This window comes from Orbicella franksi, chromosome 2, assembly GCF_964199315.1.
Source record: "Orbicella franksi chromosome 2, jaOrbFran1.1, whole genome shotgun sequence".
NCBI lineage: Eukaryota > Metazoa > Cnidaria > Anthozoa > Scleractinia > Merulinidae > Orbicella > Orbicella franksi.
The window spans coordinates 15,948,870-15,963,337 of NC_138146.1; the positions used below are offsets into that span (position 1 = coordinate 15,948,870).

Here is a 14,468-nt window from a genome sequence, read left to right on the forward strand (position 1 = left end):
CAAAACTGGCAAACAAGAAGAATTTTCAGTCAAGTCGTACATAACGAATCATATATATTAGAATGCAGCTTAGAGATCGACCAGTGGATATTTTTTAGAATAAAACCAGCTTCGAATCGAACTAGCGAGGATTATCTTAGATTTAACAATATTTCAAATGTAAAGAATGTAGTCCTCAAATTTAGCCAATCAAGTGTTGTGTCGTCAGCCACCATTTCCTCGTGCAAAGGCCCCTTCGGCTAAAAGAGACAGGAGGGCTCTGGGGACGAGAGTTGAAGCAGGAAACTGTCAAAACGCTTGCCCCAGATTCCTTGCGACTCCATCGCTCACTACTTGCAATTGAAGTGCAGGCTCCTCTTTTCCGAACTTGCTTCAATTTTGATGCGATTTGTCTAGAAATCAGTCTCAATTCAATGGATATAAATTTAAATAGACCTAGTACTTCTAACTCAAAGGACCTGTTATCGAAGAAGAGTGAAAGCAGTACATCGTATTCAGTTTTGTGCCGGCCTAGCTATTAAGTAGTCAAACTGGACAGCAAATCCTGCCTTCGTGCAAAAGGGTGTTAAAAGTTAAGGTTTTACACTTTGCTTTACTCGCTAGAAGGGTGTTAAAGAAGAAAATTTTTTTTTTCCCGGAGCCTGGCAACCAACACGTGAACGGAGTGAGATTATATTATTCAATGTTTTCTATTTTCCTTGTTCGTTCCATTTATATTGCGTCTAGCTGTCAGCATTGTGTTGGCTGTTTTTATTCAACGTTTGCGTTTAATAAATATTAATTGGCAAACTTCAAAACTTCAGCCCGCAATTGTTTTAGAGCACGTACAAAATTCAAATCTATCAATCCGGGCAGCTGTCAAAATCACACAAAATTTAATGAAACGATAATTTGTACACAAACGAAAGATTTGTTAAGAAAACTTTAGACTAAAATCTCTTTGTTATGCTCTTGAGACTTGTTTTAACTTTCGCGGTAATCCATCGCTTTTGATGTTAGCCTATCGACGGGGGGTGATCTATATTAAGGAGGCATAATTAATTGTCGGGATGTTAGGCAAAAAGGTAATGATTGCGACGTTGATCTAACAACAACGACAGAAATTAATCATAGTTTGTCCGTTTTTGCCGTCATAACTGCTAAGAAAATGCCCAAGTCGCTCGGTTGGTATCGCTCAAAGTTAATTAAGTAATCTTGCGCTATAGATTTCGCCTGACGTGGTACACGTCAGGAATTTAGCAAAGGTTTAAAAGGATAACCGCGTCAAGAATTTTCTTTAGTAGTCTAAATACTGTGGAACTTCGCATAAGTTTCGCATTGGAGATAGAAGAAAGTGAAATGGTTTCAATTTCGTCACTTTTCAAGGCCGACGCGGCGAATTTTCTTTTAAAAATGTTTACAAATTCAATGTCAAAATGACTCATTGTTTTAATTTTAAAATAACCTCATATTTAAAATTTTATGTTTGCAGTTTTAATCTTCTAAATTGCCGCCAAGTTGGACTATTGAATTTGACATCTCGCTTATGATTCCGGGTGCGCGGGGCTTATAGTATCATCAACTTTAGGTTTAGGATCTGGGCTAGTAAATTTTCGGTACAAATCCACCCCTCCTCATACTCCTGTTGATCGACTCTTCGACAGCGCGATTTCATGCCACGGCTCCGTGCAACTTCCTGTTTGAATTGCTCGAAAATTAACAAGTCTTGAAAAGTCAAACAAAGAGAGCGCGGGCCGAAATTAATAAAAGCACTCATTATATTTTACGAGCGAACTCATATGCATGGTCGCAACACAGGTGTTGCTAGAGCAGGTTGTTACTCATTCCAAGTTGGTCTTAATAATTTCGGTCCAGTTGAATTAGAAATCAGAAGAGGTCGCAATTTTAGCTCCTTGTGACAATTTCTCGAGGTTTGTTCTTCTCCGCCTCCGTAAAACGTTTGATTATAATTCTGTTGATCGTTCTGCAGAGGTAAACAATTTCGCTAAAATGTGACTTGAACGTAATCTTAGAGTCATCAAAACTTGACAGTCCGTTGAGTGATCTTTATATGGATAAGCCGATGTCAAAGTTGCCTTGCGAGACAATTAGCCTCGCTAACGCGCGTTCACAATAGAGAATCGTGTACCTTAGTTCTCCGGCAGTGTCTTTAGGACTCGTCACGACCGCCCAAAGTGAGTTCCGAGAAATGATCATTACGCTCGACCTTAGTTGGATCCCGGTTTGGATTCATTGCGTTAATACTATACTGGGATTAAGGTTTTCGCATCATTACCTTTGCCTGTTATTTACGCTCCACAGAGCTTTTGCATGGAGAAATAATTCCTGTTATTCTCAAATCGAGGTCCATGGATTTGACGAATTCAACGAACAGCACCAACTGCGTCGATCCAGCAAAAGATGCTTCGCTTTATACATCGCTGGTATTTTATTTTATCATCGCAGTCTTCGCCATTTTCGGGAACGGGCTTGTGTGTGCAGCATTCGCCACCAACAAACGCCTCAGGATTCTGACCAATTACTACGTCGTCTCTTTGGCAGTGTCTGACATTCTGGTCGGGAGCATCAATATTCCACTCTGGATGTACATCAATAAAGAGTAAGTGAAAACTGTTTATCTCTAAGCGCCCGGAGCGCTACAGACAATTATCTTGAGTGAAAATTAAGTATGTCCTTGCTTCCTTCATCGATCGATTTGATGTCCTTTAGGGACTTACGCAGGAAATGGGGACTGCTTTTATTGGATTTATTTTTTTTAGAAAAGGGACATTTTTTATTAAGCTCCTTGTCGTTGCCGCAAATGCTATCAAGCGAATTAAGTAATAAAAGAGGAGTGTGTACACGATCGACAATTGGAACTACCCTGACGATTAGAGCCCCCGAATATTGGATATGGGACTGTATTAATATCTTGTCACGTTATTTAAGAGGGTTCTAATCTATAAGTTTCACATCAGCGTAGTTTTTACAGACAGGATCTTTTCCGTGGGTACTGATATTATACGTTGTTGTAGCAGGAAACTGAAGGAAAGCGACCGACAGATATTTCACACCTACAGCACTTAATTATATTCAAACGAGCGCGAATAAATTATACGTATGTACATAAAAAAAATCCCGCTAAAGAGAGAGAGAATCAATTATCGGCCTATTATCCTAGAACAGCAGTACATGATATGGACGAAGCATAAATCACGTGGTCCAAAAAGAGCAATTTCCACGTCTAAACAAATCCATAAGACGGAAGACTTGGAGACAATCTTTTCAGCGCCATCTGCGGCATGCAGAGTACAGTGATATTTGTTTACATGACTCCATTTCCAAGGAAGCCCTCTGTTCAATTGACCCATGCACATTTTATGCCCGTTTTTCACCTTCTGTTAAATTTACCTTAGTCCAGATAGAAATGGATCGAAACAGCTGAGATTAATAAGTCATATCAAAATAGGTTGAGTTACCAAGCCGTTGAGTTACCGAAAAGCGTCTATAACATGCAGAGATGGCGGTTGATTTTGACCTGTGTAAACATAATTTGTACAGTCTCCCACGACTGGTATGAACAATCTGTTTGATGTTTAACTGTGAAAAGGATATTTTTGGGCATGACTTTGGAAACGATCGTCGACTTAAAACGTGCGGTTTTTGCCCCATCGACAGCGGGACCTATTTTGAGCTCACAGCAGGTTTTCCCGAAAAAAAAAAAAAAAGAAGCATATGCCGGATGGGGGTGGCTATTTAAAGAAAGGGTGACCTAAAAGGTGATAGCGAAAACTTTATCTCTGATTAATTAGAGAGACAACTATATTTTCAATGGCGTGGGAGGCGCAGGGGGCCTAATGATTAGATTTGGACTTGTTATCGGGTGAGCCCCTGCTCAAGCGCTGTCGCTCTTTAATGTTCTTGCTATCTAGAGCATGACAATGCTGGGGCTTGGGAAAGGCGCATAACCTGCGACGTCTAAGCATCCCACGATCCGGGGAGAGAAGCAATTCTTACGTCATGAATTTGTCGTTTGCCTGAGGTTTGAGAACAGGACTCCTGACCCAATATAAACCCTCTTAGATTTCCGAATGGACCCAGCTGACATAAACAGAGAGCCGGAAGCCGGTAAAATGTCTACTGATTTTCGTGAACTTGTGGTTGAGAAGTCAGTTTCTGGTGCATTCTTTGACGTTCCCCTTTGTCACTAATCCGTGAAACGGTTAACATTTTTGGCTACAAAACCGTGAAAAGAGCACACATCTCAACGATTATTTTCAAGCTGTTCGTTATCTTCTCAGTTTTAGTGCCTACAGTGGCCGCCTACACGGTTTCTCGAAATAAACGTTCTGCTTACGTAATGCGTTTTCAAGGTCAAAGAGGTTTTGCTTTTTCGCCTGTGTCAAGTATAGTAACAAGCAATGAACTAACCGGACTCATATAGAGACCTAGTAGCTTGGCAGATTTCTGCAACAAATCTTCACAATATTTGAAATGCAACTCCATAAGACGACCGCAGTCTCAGATGGAAAAGCGTGGGGCCTGAGGCGAGTGCTGACGAAAGTTTTTCTTTGACGTCACTGATCAAAGTAGCGCTCAGGCTCCTCGCTACAAGAGCAAGGTGAAATAGCCAGGGAACTTAAGCTAACTTTGCAGGTGTGAACCCTTACAAGCGCCGGTTATCGTCTACAAAATGATTGCCATTGTTGTCTTTTGTCTTTCAGCTGGTGTTATTATTCCACGGATCTGTACGAATCTTACGTTATCTTCGATGTCTTGTGTGGTACAGCTTCCATTTGGAATATGACTGCCATCAGCATCGACAGGTTAGACAAGCAGTAGTTGAGGATCTTCCTGTTGTTAGTGGAATTCTACTAGTAAACTAATACAAATGCTGCAATCTGATTGGCTGAGCTACTCATAAACTATCAGCCATTAGTATAAATCTACTATCGTTCTGTCACGAATGGCGTTCTCTGATGGGCTACGCTACTCACTAACTACTCTGTTGTAGATAGTGAGTAGCGCAGCAGTGAGCGCTTGTTAACAAAATGGCGACCGTTTCTTTGCGTTTTCGAAGTGTCTGTGAGGAGGATTTAGATAAAGTTTTGAACGACCAGTAGATTTATGCTAAAACTATTAGATTATTCGCTCTCGATTTCTATGTGTGATAGCAGCCCGAGTCAACTGCCGCGCGATAGAAATCTCTAGCTCATAATCTAATTGTTAATTAAAATGCAGTGGCCAGAGCTCGTCCATATAATGGCAACGTTTTTTAGCTTATATAGTGTTTCTAGGAAGATTTAGAAATATTGCTAGAAATATGAATTCTCACGAACCGTAAAGACAGGAAACTGACTGTTATGCGACCTTAAAACCTCAAACTTTTTCAATGTACCGATGAGCGCGCGTGTTCAAATGCACAAGTAACAATGCAATCTGCGCTATTTTACTTAAGCATCAAGTCTGATCATTACTACGTTGAGAAATGATTGGAAGTCTACTAAGACAATCAGATTATTCGCTCTCGATATCTGTGAGGTGATAGTTGATTCTGCCTTCGGTTTCATCAACTATATCACCTCATAGAAATCTCGAGCTCATAATCTATTTGTTACTTATTAGATACTAGCTGTGCAGTGCGTGTTCTTGATTTGTGTAGGTAATTCCTCATGTTAGTGCGACTAAGGATTTATATTGCGAGTCATATTTGAAAATGACTTCAAATTGCACGTGCCCTTAGGCGAATTAGGCGAAAGAATTTTTAAATATCACAAGAAGTGTAAATCCTTATGTGCTCTAGCTTTCATATGATTGCTCATTTATTACATGACGTAGCAAATGACGAGCATGCCGGCATTAATTTGGACTTCAGTGCAAATTTTAACGATAAATTGGCCTGTTCTAAACCAGTCACAATGAAGTAATATTTCTTAAAAATATTGAAGGGCCACAGCCAGAATAAAGCATGTTAAAAATTTAAAACGATCTCTGGCTGAACGATTACAAAATTACAAGTTTTCGACTGCCTGAACTACAGTCTTCGACTGGTAAAATGTCATTCACATTTTACCCGTGGAAGACTGTAGTTCAGCCACTCCAAAGCTTGTAGTTTTTTAATCGTTTCAGCCAGAGTTCGTTTTAAGTTTTTACCAAGCAATATTTCGTTTCCTCTGCACGCAAAAAAAATAAATCGAAAACCATTCAGTGGAGGAAGACAGGAAAATTTTACGTTATAGGTGATAAAAAAAGAAATCACTTCTCTAAGTTTTAGTTCTGTGCGTTTTCCAAAACATCAGATATTTTTCAAAACGTTTTCACAAATTTACAGAGTCCAATATGGAGCCGCGATGTTCGTGTGCCTTTCTGGAAAACCAATATGGCGACCAGTAAACAGTGTAACCAACTTTGGTTTTCTAACCAACTAATCATCTCTACTGGACAAACAAACATTTACGTAACCGCTTTACCCACTACTTAAACTTCCCAAATGGCTAAAAATCACCTGATAAATATCTATTTTTATGACAAACGCGATCGTAACTTTCTGCCAGGCACCGCAAAATACGCTGGTTTCCACACAAAGGACGCTGTTGAGCTGAAAAGTTTTGGATTTTAGAACGCGATCACGTCACGTGAAAACGATCTATGTTCTCAAGCATATAATAAAGCGTGAATTTTCTTAAAGTTCTATTCCTGTGTTTATCTGCAGGTTTGCAGCAGTGGTTTACCCTACAGTTTATAAACATCGCATGAAGAGCACACAGGTCGCTGGATGGACAATCTTGTGTGTGTGGGTTTTCGCAACGTTCGTGGCCGTGCTCCGACTTGAAGTTCAAAACTTCAACTATGCCATGTTTGTTGTAACTCTCAGTTTCTTTATACCCCTGTTGATAATTCTTGTATCTTATGGGAGCATTTACCGCGTGGTCAGCTACCGCGCAAAATGGACTGGGTCAGTATTGATGGAGATCAAACTGGCGCGAACTCTCTCGATCGTGATTGGTGCGTTCATTCTCTGCTGGGGGCCGTTTTTCATCCTTAACATCGTGACGTATTACTGCAGGACAAGCTGCAACTTTGAAGTAGCCGTGAAGGTGATTAAGTGGCTCCAATACGCAAGCGCCTGCATTAACCCAGTCATATACACCATACGGAATCGTGAGTTTCGTTTCACGTTTCACCGGTTGGTCTTCCGCTGTAAATACAGAAATGGCAAGTATGTGTTTAATCCCCAAGTGAAGCGTTCAACGCAATGTGGTTGCTGTCAGCTCGGAGGTCCGTTAGATGCGGATTTTGGCGAGACTCGATCGCGGTATCCGACATATACCGAAGACGTTTCGATTTACAATTCGAACCGTCGACCTCCATCGGCGCCTTCCAAAGTTCAAACGATACCACTGGGCTTTGACAATTTGTCTGCGTCAAAACAGTAAGAAAGTAGTGGCAAATACCCGACAAAAATCCCTTGCTTTGTCCTTCCGTGTCTCCGTCCTTCAAGAAGTAGACTCATATATTATACTCAAGAAAAGAAAAAGAAAAACCAGACGACATAAAGAATATGACCTTCCAATCCAATGACATGAAAATGCACAGTCTGATTGGAGTTCTACTTACGTGATGCTTGCTCGCTGCACTGCAGTAAGCCTCCTTAAGACAAAACAGTGAAGACCTTAGATGCCTTTTAATTCAACGAGTAAAGTATTTTTGTTTTACTGTTAGTTTCAAAGCTAGATTTGCATGGACAGGATAAGGTAAAAAACCTGCGGAAAGTTTGTAATTCTTTACAAGATTTTGTAGTCTCGTTCAAAGACTAGTTTCACTATAGTTAATAACTCTGGAAAGCCCACTTTCATAACACGCATTCGCGTTTAGCGCACAAGTAACAAAACCATTTCATTTCGCTCGGGTTTGTCGTTTCCAGGTCACGTATACTAAGGCAGCGTCCACACTACCCCGGAGAAATTTGAAAACGCCGTTTTATTACTTCGGTTTGGCGTACCGCCCACACTAATCCATCACGAAAACGGAGCTTTCGAAAACGCTGTTCAAACCGGAAGAATTTGAAAACGCCGGCTCTTCGTTTTCGTATGGACGAAAAACATTTTGAAAAAAGAACTTTTCCAAAACGATGCAGTCACGATAATCATTTGATTTCCCAGCCCGAGTTTTCCTGGAACACAATCCAAAATAACCGGTGATTGTTGCGTTTTTAAATTCCCGTAGTGCGGACGCAAAACGTTTGATGCATTTTCAGGGTGAAAGCTCAAATTACTCATGCGTAGTGTGGATGGGGCCTGAGTAAATTTAAGAGAACTGTGAATACAATTGATTGCGACATCCCTGAAGCTCCTTATCTTTATCCTCGAAGTTGCTAAGCAACATCATTTCGTCACGTTGGCGTGACTGTTTTCTGCATATAGTACTTGGACTTGGTTTTGATTCAGTGGATAGTAAGAATCAGACAATCTTCGATCGGAGGCTTTGACGAAGATTTGCCGAGGACAGCATCTATTCCTTCGATCGAAATAGCGACGTTTTGATGTTGTCTCTGTTTTCTGATGAGCGAAAAGAATTCGCAACCTTTGGGAAACGTTCGAGTATTCAGGTCTTTTGTCCGACAACAAGCAGAAATTGTAAGATAGATTTAAAATATTGACGCAAGAGAGACGGCTCTGGGCCAGTCTGAGCGTTGCAGTAGAATATGGTCTCCAAGAGACTTCATTCAGTCTTAAGACTCAAACCCTGGGTACATTTTATAATGTAAGTAACATAGCTGTTCATCTTTTAATTTCTCTCTGCTTGGCATATGTACAAATTAAACAATGGTAAGAGAAAATCAAAAACAGGAAAGGGGTAGTTTTTCCACAGATTATCTCCTCTTATTGTAGGATCCGTCAGAGCATTAGGCTCCATTTCCGCCGCTCTCTCGAGTCCGATCCACCTCCCTCCCCGAAAAGGAAGAAGAAGCAGTGTGGACTCCTTTCCCGAGCAGCGACTGGTAATCGACCCTATGAGAGGATGAGCAAACAAGTGACTGTGAACAACTGGGAAGAGGGGACGCTGATGGAGTAACATCAAGATAGCTTTCATCTCTAAGTAGAAACCAATCTATACTGCTACTTGCTGAGTTTTATAATTCGTAGTGAGTCCCAATCGGAGAATTTGAGCCTTCGTATCGATCCCTCTGTATTTCCATATTGAACCATTTTTTTTTTTTTTTTTTTTTTTTTTTTTGTGCAAAACTTACAGTTTGTTTTAACCAACTCAAAATCTTGCAGATGTTAGGTCGGCGGATTAAGGTACGAAATTCAAACTAAAAAGCTCCCCGGCTTAAAGGGGGTCTCCCAGAACGGTTCAGTGGTTTTACGTCATTGGTCTAAATTCTCTAGGTGATGGTTTTAACCTGCCTTGCCAGTGGTAAGTAAATAAGTCATTATTTTGATGTTTCCGTCACTCACCGTCGACGGAGAAGAATAGTTCCCTCAGAAATTAAGTGACTTTATTTTTACTTTTTGGTTTGGCAAAAGTCATCAGAAAACTAGTGACAAGATTAATAGTTACATATAATATTGCCATACTTAGTTTTACGTTTCCTTCTTATATAGAATAAGGAAAAGTTAATTACCTGAGAGAAAACCACAAAAAGAAAATGAAAGGGACCCTGAAACGGATAATATTTCTTATTAGTAACTTGCGATAACCATACAAAAGCAATGATCTTTAACACTGCTAAAGGCGCAGAAACAAACGTGTCAAATGAGGGAACTAAAAAGTCAACTCTACAACAAACTATTTAAAAAAGCTGTTGCAGAGTCATGCAATCTTAGGTAATAAACGACTGGTCATACAACGATTGAAACAGAGAGTGCTTAACGAAAACCACGACGACTGCGGCAACAAGAACGTGACCAAACTAACGGTTTATTTAATGAGCAGGAGAATGGCTATGAACGTGCATTGTAGATCTTTGTATGTTTCGTAGCCGTCCTCTGCAATCCAGCAACGTGAATTCAGCAAAACAATTAACGAAAGAACTAATATAATCAAAACAGTGACAATTAAAAAATCTTTATTAGAAGCTGATTCAGTTATCCTGCATGATCAATAAGTAAAATTTCTCAAGCATTTCGTACACTGATGATTATGAATGATAATAATATATTTCCTTCAAAATTTATGTCATAATGACAAATATTGCAATTTTAGAATCATTTTAAAAGAGCTGAACAGTCTGTTACCAGGCTCTACTCTTAATTTAGTAGCGCAGTTTCTCACGCGCTGCCGTGTTCGTGCACGCGCATGTGTCGATTCAAATTCCCCGACTGTGAGAACTTCAGCTGACATATCTTGCACTTGTATGGCTTCTCGCCAGTGTGAGTCCGCAAGTGTTTGGTCAGCGTGGAGCTGTCTGCAAATCCACGGGCGCACATCTTGCATCGGTAAGGCCGCTCACCAGTGTGAGTGCGCATGTGCGTAGTAACTGAGGAGGACTGAGCGAACCTATAGAGATAAAACAAAGTGATAATGTAAAGTTTTGTGTTCATATTGGGAACAAGCTTGGACAAAACAAGAGTGCGTTGTCTAGATAAACAGACTCATAATAACCGTCATAAACAATAGCCTCTGTTTTACGCGAAAATGTGTTCGTATATTTGTCCACGCGGACATTATCTGTTCCGAGAAGCGAACAAACTTCCGACCGATAATGTCCAAGGAAACATTTTCGACCTTTTTTTTGCGCCAAATGAAGGCAATTGCGTTAATTATACTTCCAGTATATTTCGCAACACGCGCAGTTTTGAACCGCGGGGATGGGGGGAGGGGGGGGGGGAAGAATATTTGATGGATTATGAATTTAGATGTACTTTGAAATACGTCAATATATCGTCCCTATATACACGTATCATAAACGTTTAATTATAACGAGACCCCTTATATTTCTATACCAAAACAACAGAAGCACAAAAAGTTAACTGCAACAGAGAGTGTAGGCCCTGCGGACCTGCTTTACCGTACCTTCGATCGCACACCAAACATTTAAATGGCTTTTCGCCCGAGTGGATTCGCAGATGGGCTGTTAGATTGGCATCCTGAGAGAATGACTTCATACAGATGTGACACTGGTATGGCTTCTCTCCTGAGTGAGTGCGCATGTGTGTGCGTAAGGTGGAAGGGCGGGCGTACACCTTGTCACAAAGGCGGCACTTGTTTGCTTTTGTCCCAGGCTCATCCGAACTGTCATTTTGGGATTGGACTGTCTCTTCTTGGAATATGGGCCCTGAATAGAAATCCTGAGGACATTCTGGGTCATCCGGGTTAGGTATTGCATTGGACAGGAAAGCTGCAGCATCAACATTTGTGGTCTAAAGAAGGGGAGAAAAAAAACGTCAAAAACAAAAATAGTAAAGCTTTTACCGTTTGCCATCGAATTTTCAAAAGTGTTCAGCGTTAAATTCCTAATTTGTAATCAACACATCGACTTGCAGAAAGGTAAAGTTCGTAAGGAAAGTAGACTCAAATTCAGAATTCAAATCACCAACTGAATACTTGTGATACGTGCTGTCTCCAAATTATGAAAACTTACATGGATAGGGATGTGCGACAATCGGTAAGGAGAATTTTGTAGTTTAAATTGAAACAAGGTCTCTATTAAAGTTAGTCTTTTTTGTGCCGCAATTTTGTTATCGTTATATTTCATTGATAGCTTGTTTTAATCTGACCCTTGTACATAAGTTTGGCGTAAATTTTATTTATAACTTATTCGTTTTCTTCTTACAAATAAACTAAACTTTTGACGCTGGTCCTGATGGACTGGAGAGAATTAGGTGAAAATTCAAGACCTATCTGTCGAGAGAACGAGTGTTGATTTATAAAGTCTTTCATCCAATCAAAAAGCTGCGCCAGCTTATTTTTCTTGTTGTCATAACAGCATGACTAAATGAGAGTATGTCATGTTGCAACCCAATCTGATTTGTGCATCGTTATCAAGTACTTAAATGCTATTGGCTTCTGACTTTGATGTTCAGCGATAATGTATGAAGTGTCTTCACATGACGTCATGCCAGCCATATTGGTGTCACAAAACAATGAAACGCCAGCCATGTTGGTGTAACAAACCAATCCTGTAGGAGTTGGACACTCTTCTTTTGTAAACACTTTCTTTTGTTATAATAAATTTACATGGTAGCTGGCCACGCGAGGGAAACTCTCTATACCGGAGGAAAAAAAGAACGTTATAAAAGCTTACAACTGTTGATAATTACAAACCTGTGGTTGCACAATGGTAGGTTCACTTGTAGAAGGGTTCCACTGCGAGATTTCCACTGGGTTCCCCATTCTAGCGCTCCTCTCAGCGGCCGCGTGTTTAAGGGACAAGAGGATCCCCGCTGCATTGAACCAGGCATCTGCAGGGTCGTCTGACACCGGCGGTTGCCCTTGAGAGAGAGGACTGGGAAACAGAATGAGAGGAAAAATATCAGCTTAGTACCCAGGCGTTCCTTTCCAGCTCGCTCGATCAATCTTGTTCCCAGGCAATCTCTCCTTTGCCACCCTTGTCGTTATGACAAAGGAGGCAAATGAGAGAGCCTGATATCGAGGTTGCTCACTCTCTTTGGTGCGAAATTTGCCTGACGTCATCAACAAACAACTCGTTACCAGGTCCCGTTACGCGCACTTCGCGCTCGCTTAGAGAAGATAACGACTAAAGATTTGCCTGAGAAAAAGAGCGCACAGTTACACAATGCACTGGTTATGTTTTTAAAGAGCACGTCAGAGTCATGCATTCAGTTCTCCTCTCAACATTTGTTCTTTCACCGGGACGCAATTCACTTTAAAGGGCAAAAACCATTTCTTGAAGCCATCGATATGTAACTGAGATCTTGTAAGGTTCGACTATCCCCCAATCTGTAAAGGTCGAACATACAGGGGATCAATACTTCACTTGCAACCAAAATAGCGCTCGTCACGGCTTTGGGATGTTGCTGCGGGAAGAAGATCTTGATTTCGCAACACGAAAAGAACAAAGCAATAAGCCAAGTCACGATCAGTTTTTCTGAACGTATCAGTTTCAGTAGAACGATCGAGTGAAATAAAAGAAAGAAATCGCTAGATGCTATGTTAAATTAACCATTGCTTGTTAACTTCTGACTCTGAAATACGGCGTTTCGTTTTCTTTTCTCGCCTGATTCGCGTCATCTTTACTCAATATTTCGTTGGGAACCGTGTTGCGATCTCATTAGAAAAGTACGACTGGCAAATTGTGCTTTTTTGATTTGGGTTTTCAACCAACCAAATCCTTGAGAAAAACAACAGAAACCAAGATGTAGCCCGATTTTATGAAATAAACTCTAAGGGGATGCCAGAGAAATGAATCATTCAGGAATTAACTCAAGCAAGCATGATATTTCTTAACATACTATTTCTTAACAGCAAAATTTTTAAAGGGAGAAAATACCTGAGTAATTTCTTGTGTTTGAATAGTTTCAATATACATTGCGACCCTTCTTGAATCGCCCGGGTGTTTTTTTTTTTTTTTTTTTTGCTTTGCGAAATCGACTTAAAAATTAAATAAAATCAGGACCGTTTCTCCTTTTTAGAGCATTAATCAATTGAGAAATAGTATTTATTTTTTTTGCGTTACCAACGACGAAAAAAAGTAACGAAGTTCATTTATGAGTTCTGTGCGGTTTAACGAGCTATATACCCACCAGCCCTGAAATCTTTAAAGTCGACGACGCCAAAAAAGAAGGAATTCTACAATTTTTCAGATAAATGCCAAAATTAAATAAAATGCCTAATTTCGAAAAAGATGGTTTCAACATTTCATAGTAGGAACGAAAAAAAGGCAAGTCGGATCACAGATGCAGTTGGTTCGTCCGTCTCGGAAAAAAATGGCGCAGATATTTCCAAACGATGCGTTTAGTCTGTTTTTCTTGCCATCATTGTTTCGGAAACTTTCCCTTTTCTTACCTGATATCTGCGCTTTCACTTTGATTCAGTTGGTTGTCTGCTGAGTGTAAGATTTGTTGAGGACCACATTCACCTTCAGTAACATCCGAGCCTCCCCAAAGAGAACCGCAAGGAACAGGACTGAAAATCGCTCTTGGCAGAGGGTTGTTATTTGAAGCCATCGATATGAAACTGAGGCCTTGTAAGGTTGGACTATCCATACCACAACAGTCGAGCAACGAAGGGAAACGATGCCTTGAATCTTACTAGGAAAAATGAAATTGGAAACTTTTTGTCGAAGGACACACTTTGCCCTCGGGCTCCAAAATATCGAAGCAATGCACTTAGAGCCGGCTAGCTCCTCTTAAATGGGACAAGATGGGATAAGTGAAAATGTTGAATTCACATGCAAATATTTAGTCGCGTCGGTAACCTTTAATGCGATTCTGAAAGAATGAGAGAGTGATTTGATTGGTTGACACTCCCTGACTGATAGGTTCGACTCGCAATTTTCTGGCTAAGCAATGCAAGATTTTAGT

The 14,468-nt window shown here is 40.4% G+C and overlaps 2 protein-coding genes across 3 annotated transcripts; one reads left to right on the plus strand and one right to left on the minus strand.

Annotated features, from left to right (window-relative positions):
• The first annotated feature begins 1,411 nt into the window (after positions 1-1,411).
• Positions 1,412-10,062, plus strand: LOC145478243 (histamine H2 receptor-like). 2 transcript variants are annotated; one of them, XM_081456186.1, is made up of 4 exons: positions 1,412-2,174; positions 2,302-2,599; positions 4,704-4,805; positions 6,692-10,062. In XM_081456186.1, the coding sequence occupies exons 2-4, from the start codon at positions 2,349-2,351 to the stop codon at positions 7,413-7,415; spliced, it is 1,077 nt and encodes a 358-aa protein (XP_081312312.1). In that variant the 5' UTR covers positions 1,412-2,174; positions 2,302-2,348; the 3' UTR covers positions 7,416-10,062. The 2 variants fall into 2 exon arrangements, with proteins under 2 accessions (XP_081312312.1, XP_081312313.1); XM_081456187.1 differs by having other exon boundaries at positions 2,345-2,599.
• Positions 10,063-10,232: 170 nt separating this feature from the next.
• On the minus strand, positions 10,233-14,111 carry LOC145471053 (uncharacterized). The gene is made up of 4 exons (XM_081454796.1): positions 13,951-14,111; positions 12,250-12,430; positions 10,999-11,345; positions 10,233-10,482 (listed from the first exon to the last, which is right to left on the minus strand). Exons 1-4 carry the CDS (start codon positions 14,109-14,111, stop codon positions 10,254-10,256), a joined length of 918 nt encoding a protein of 305 aa, XP_081310922.1. The 3' UTR covers positions 10,233-10,253.
• Between the last annotated feature and the right edge of the window lie 357 nt (positions 14,112-14,468).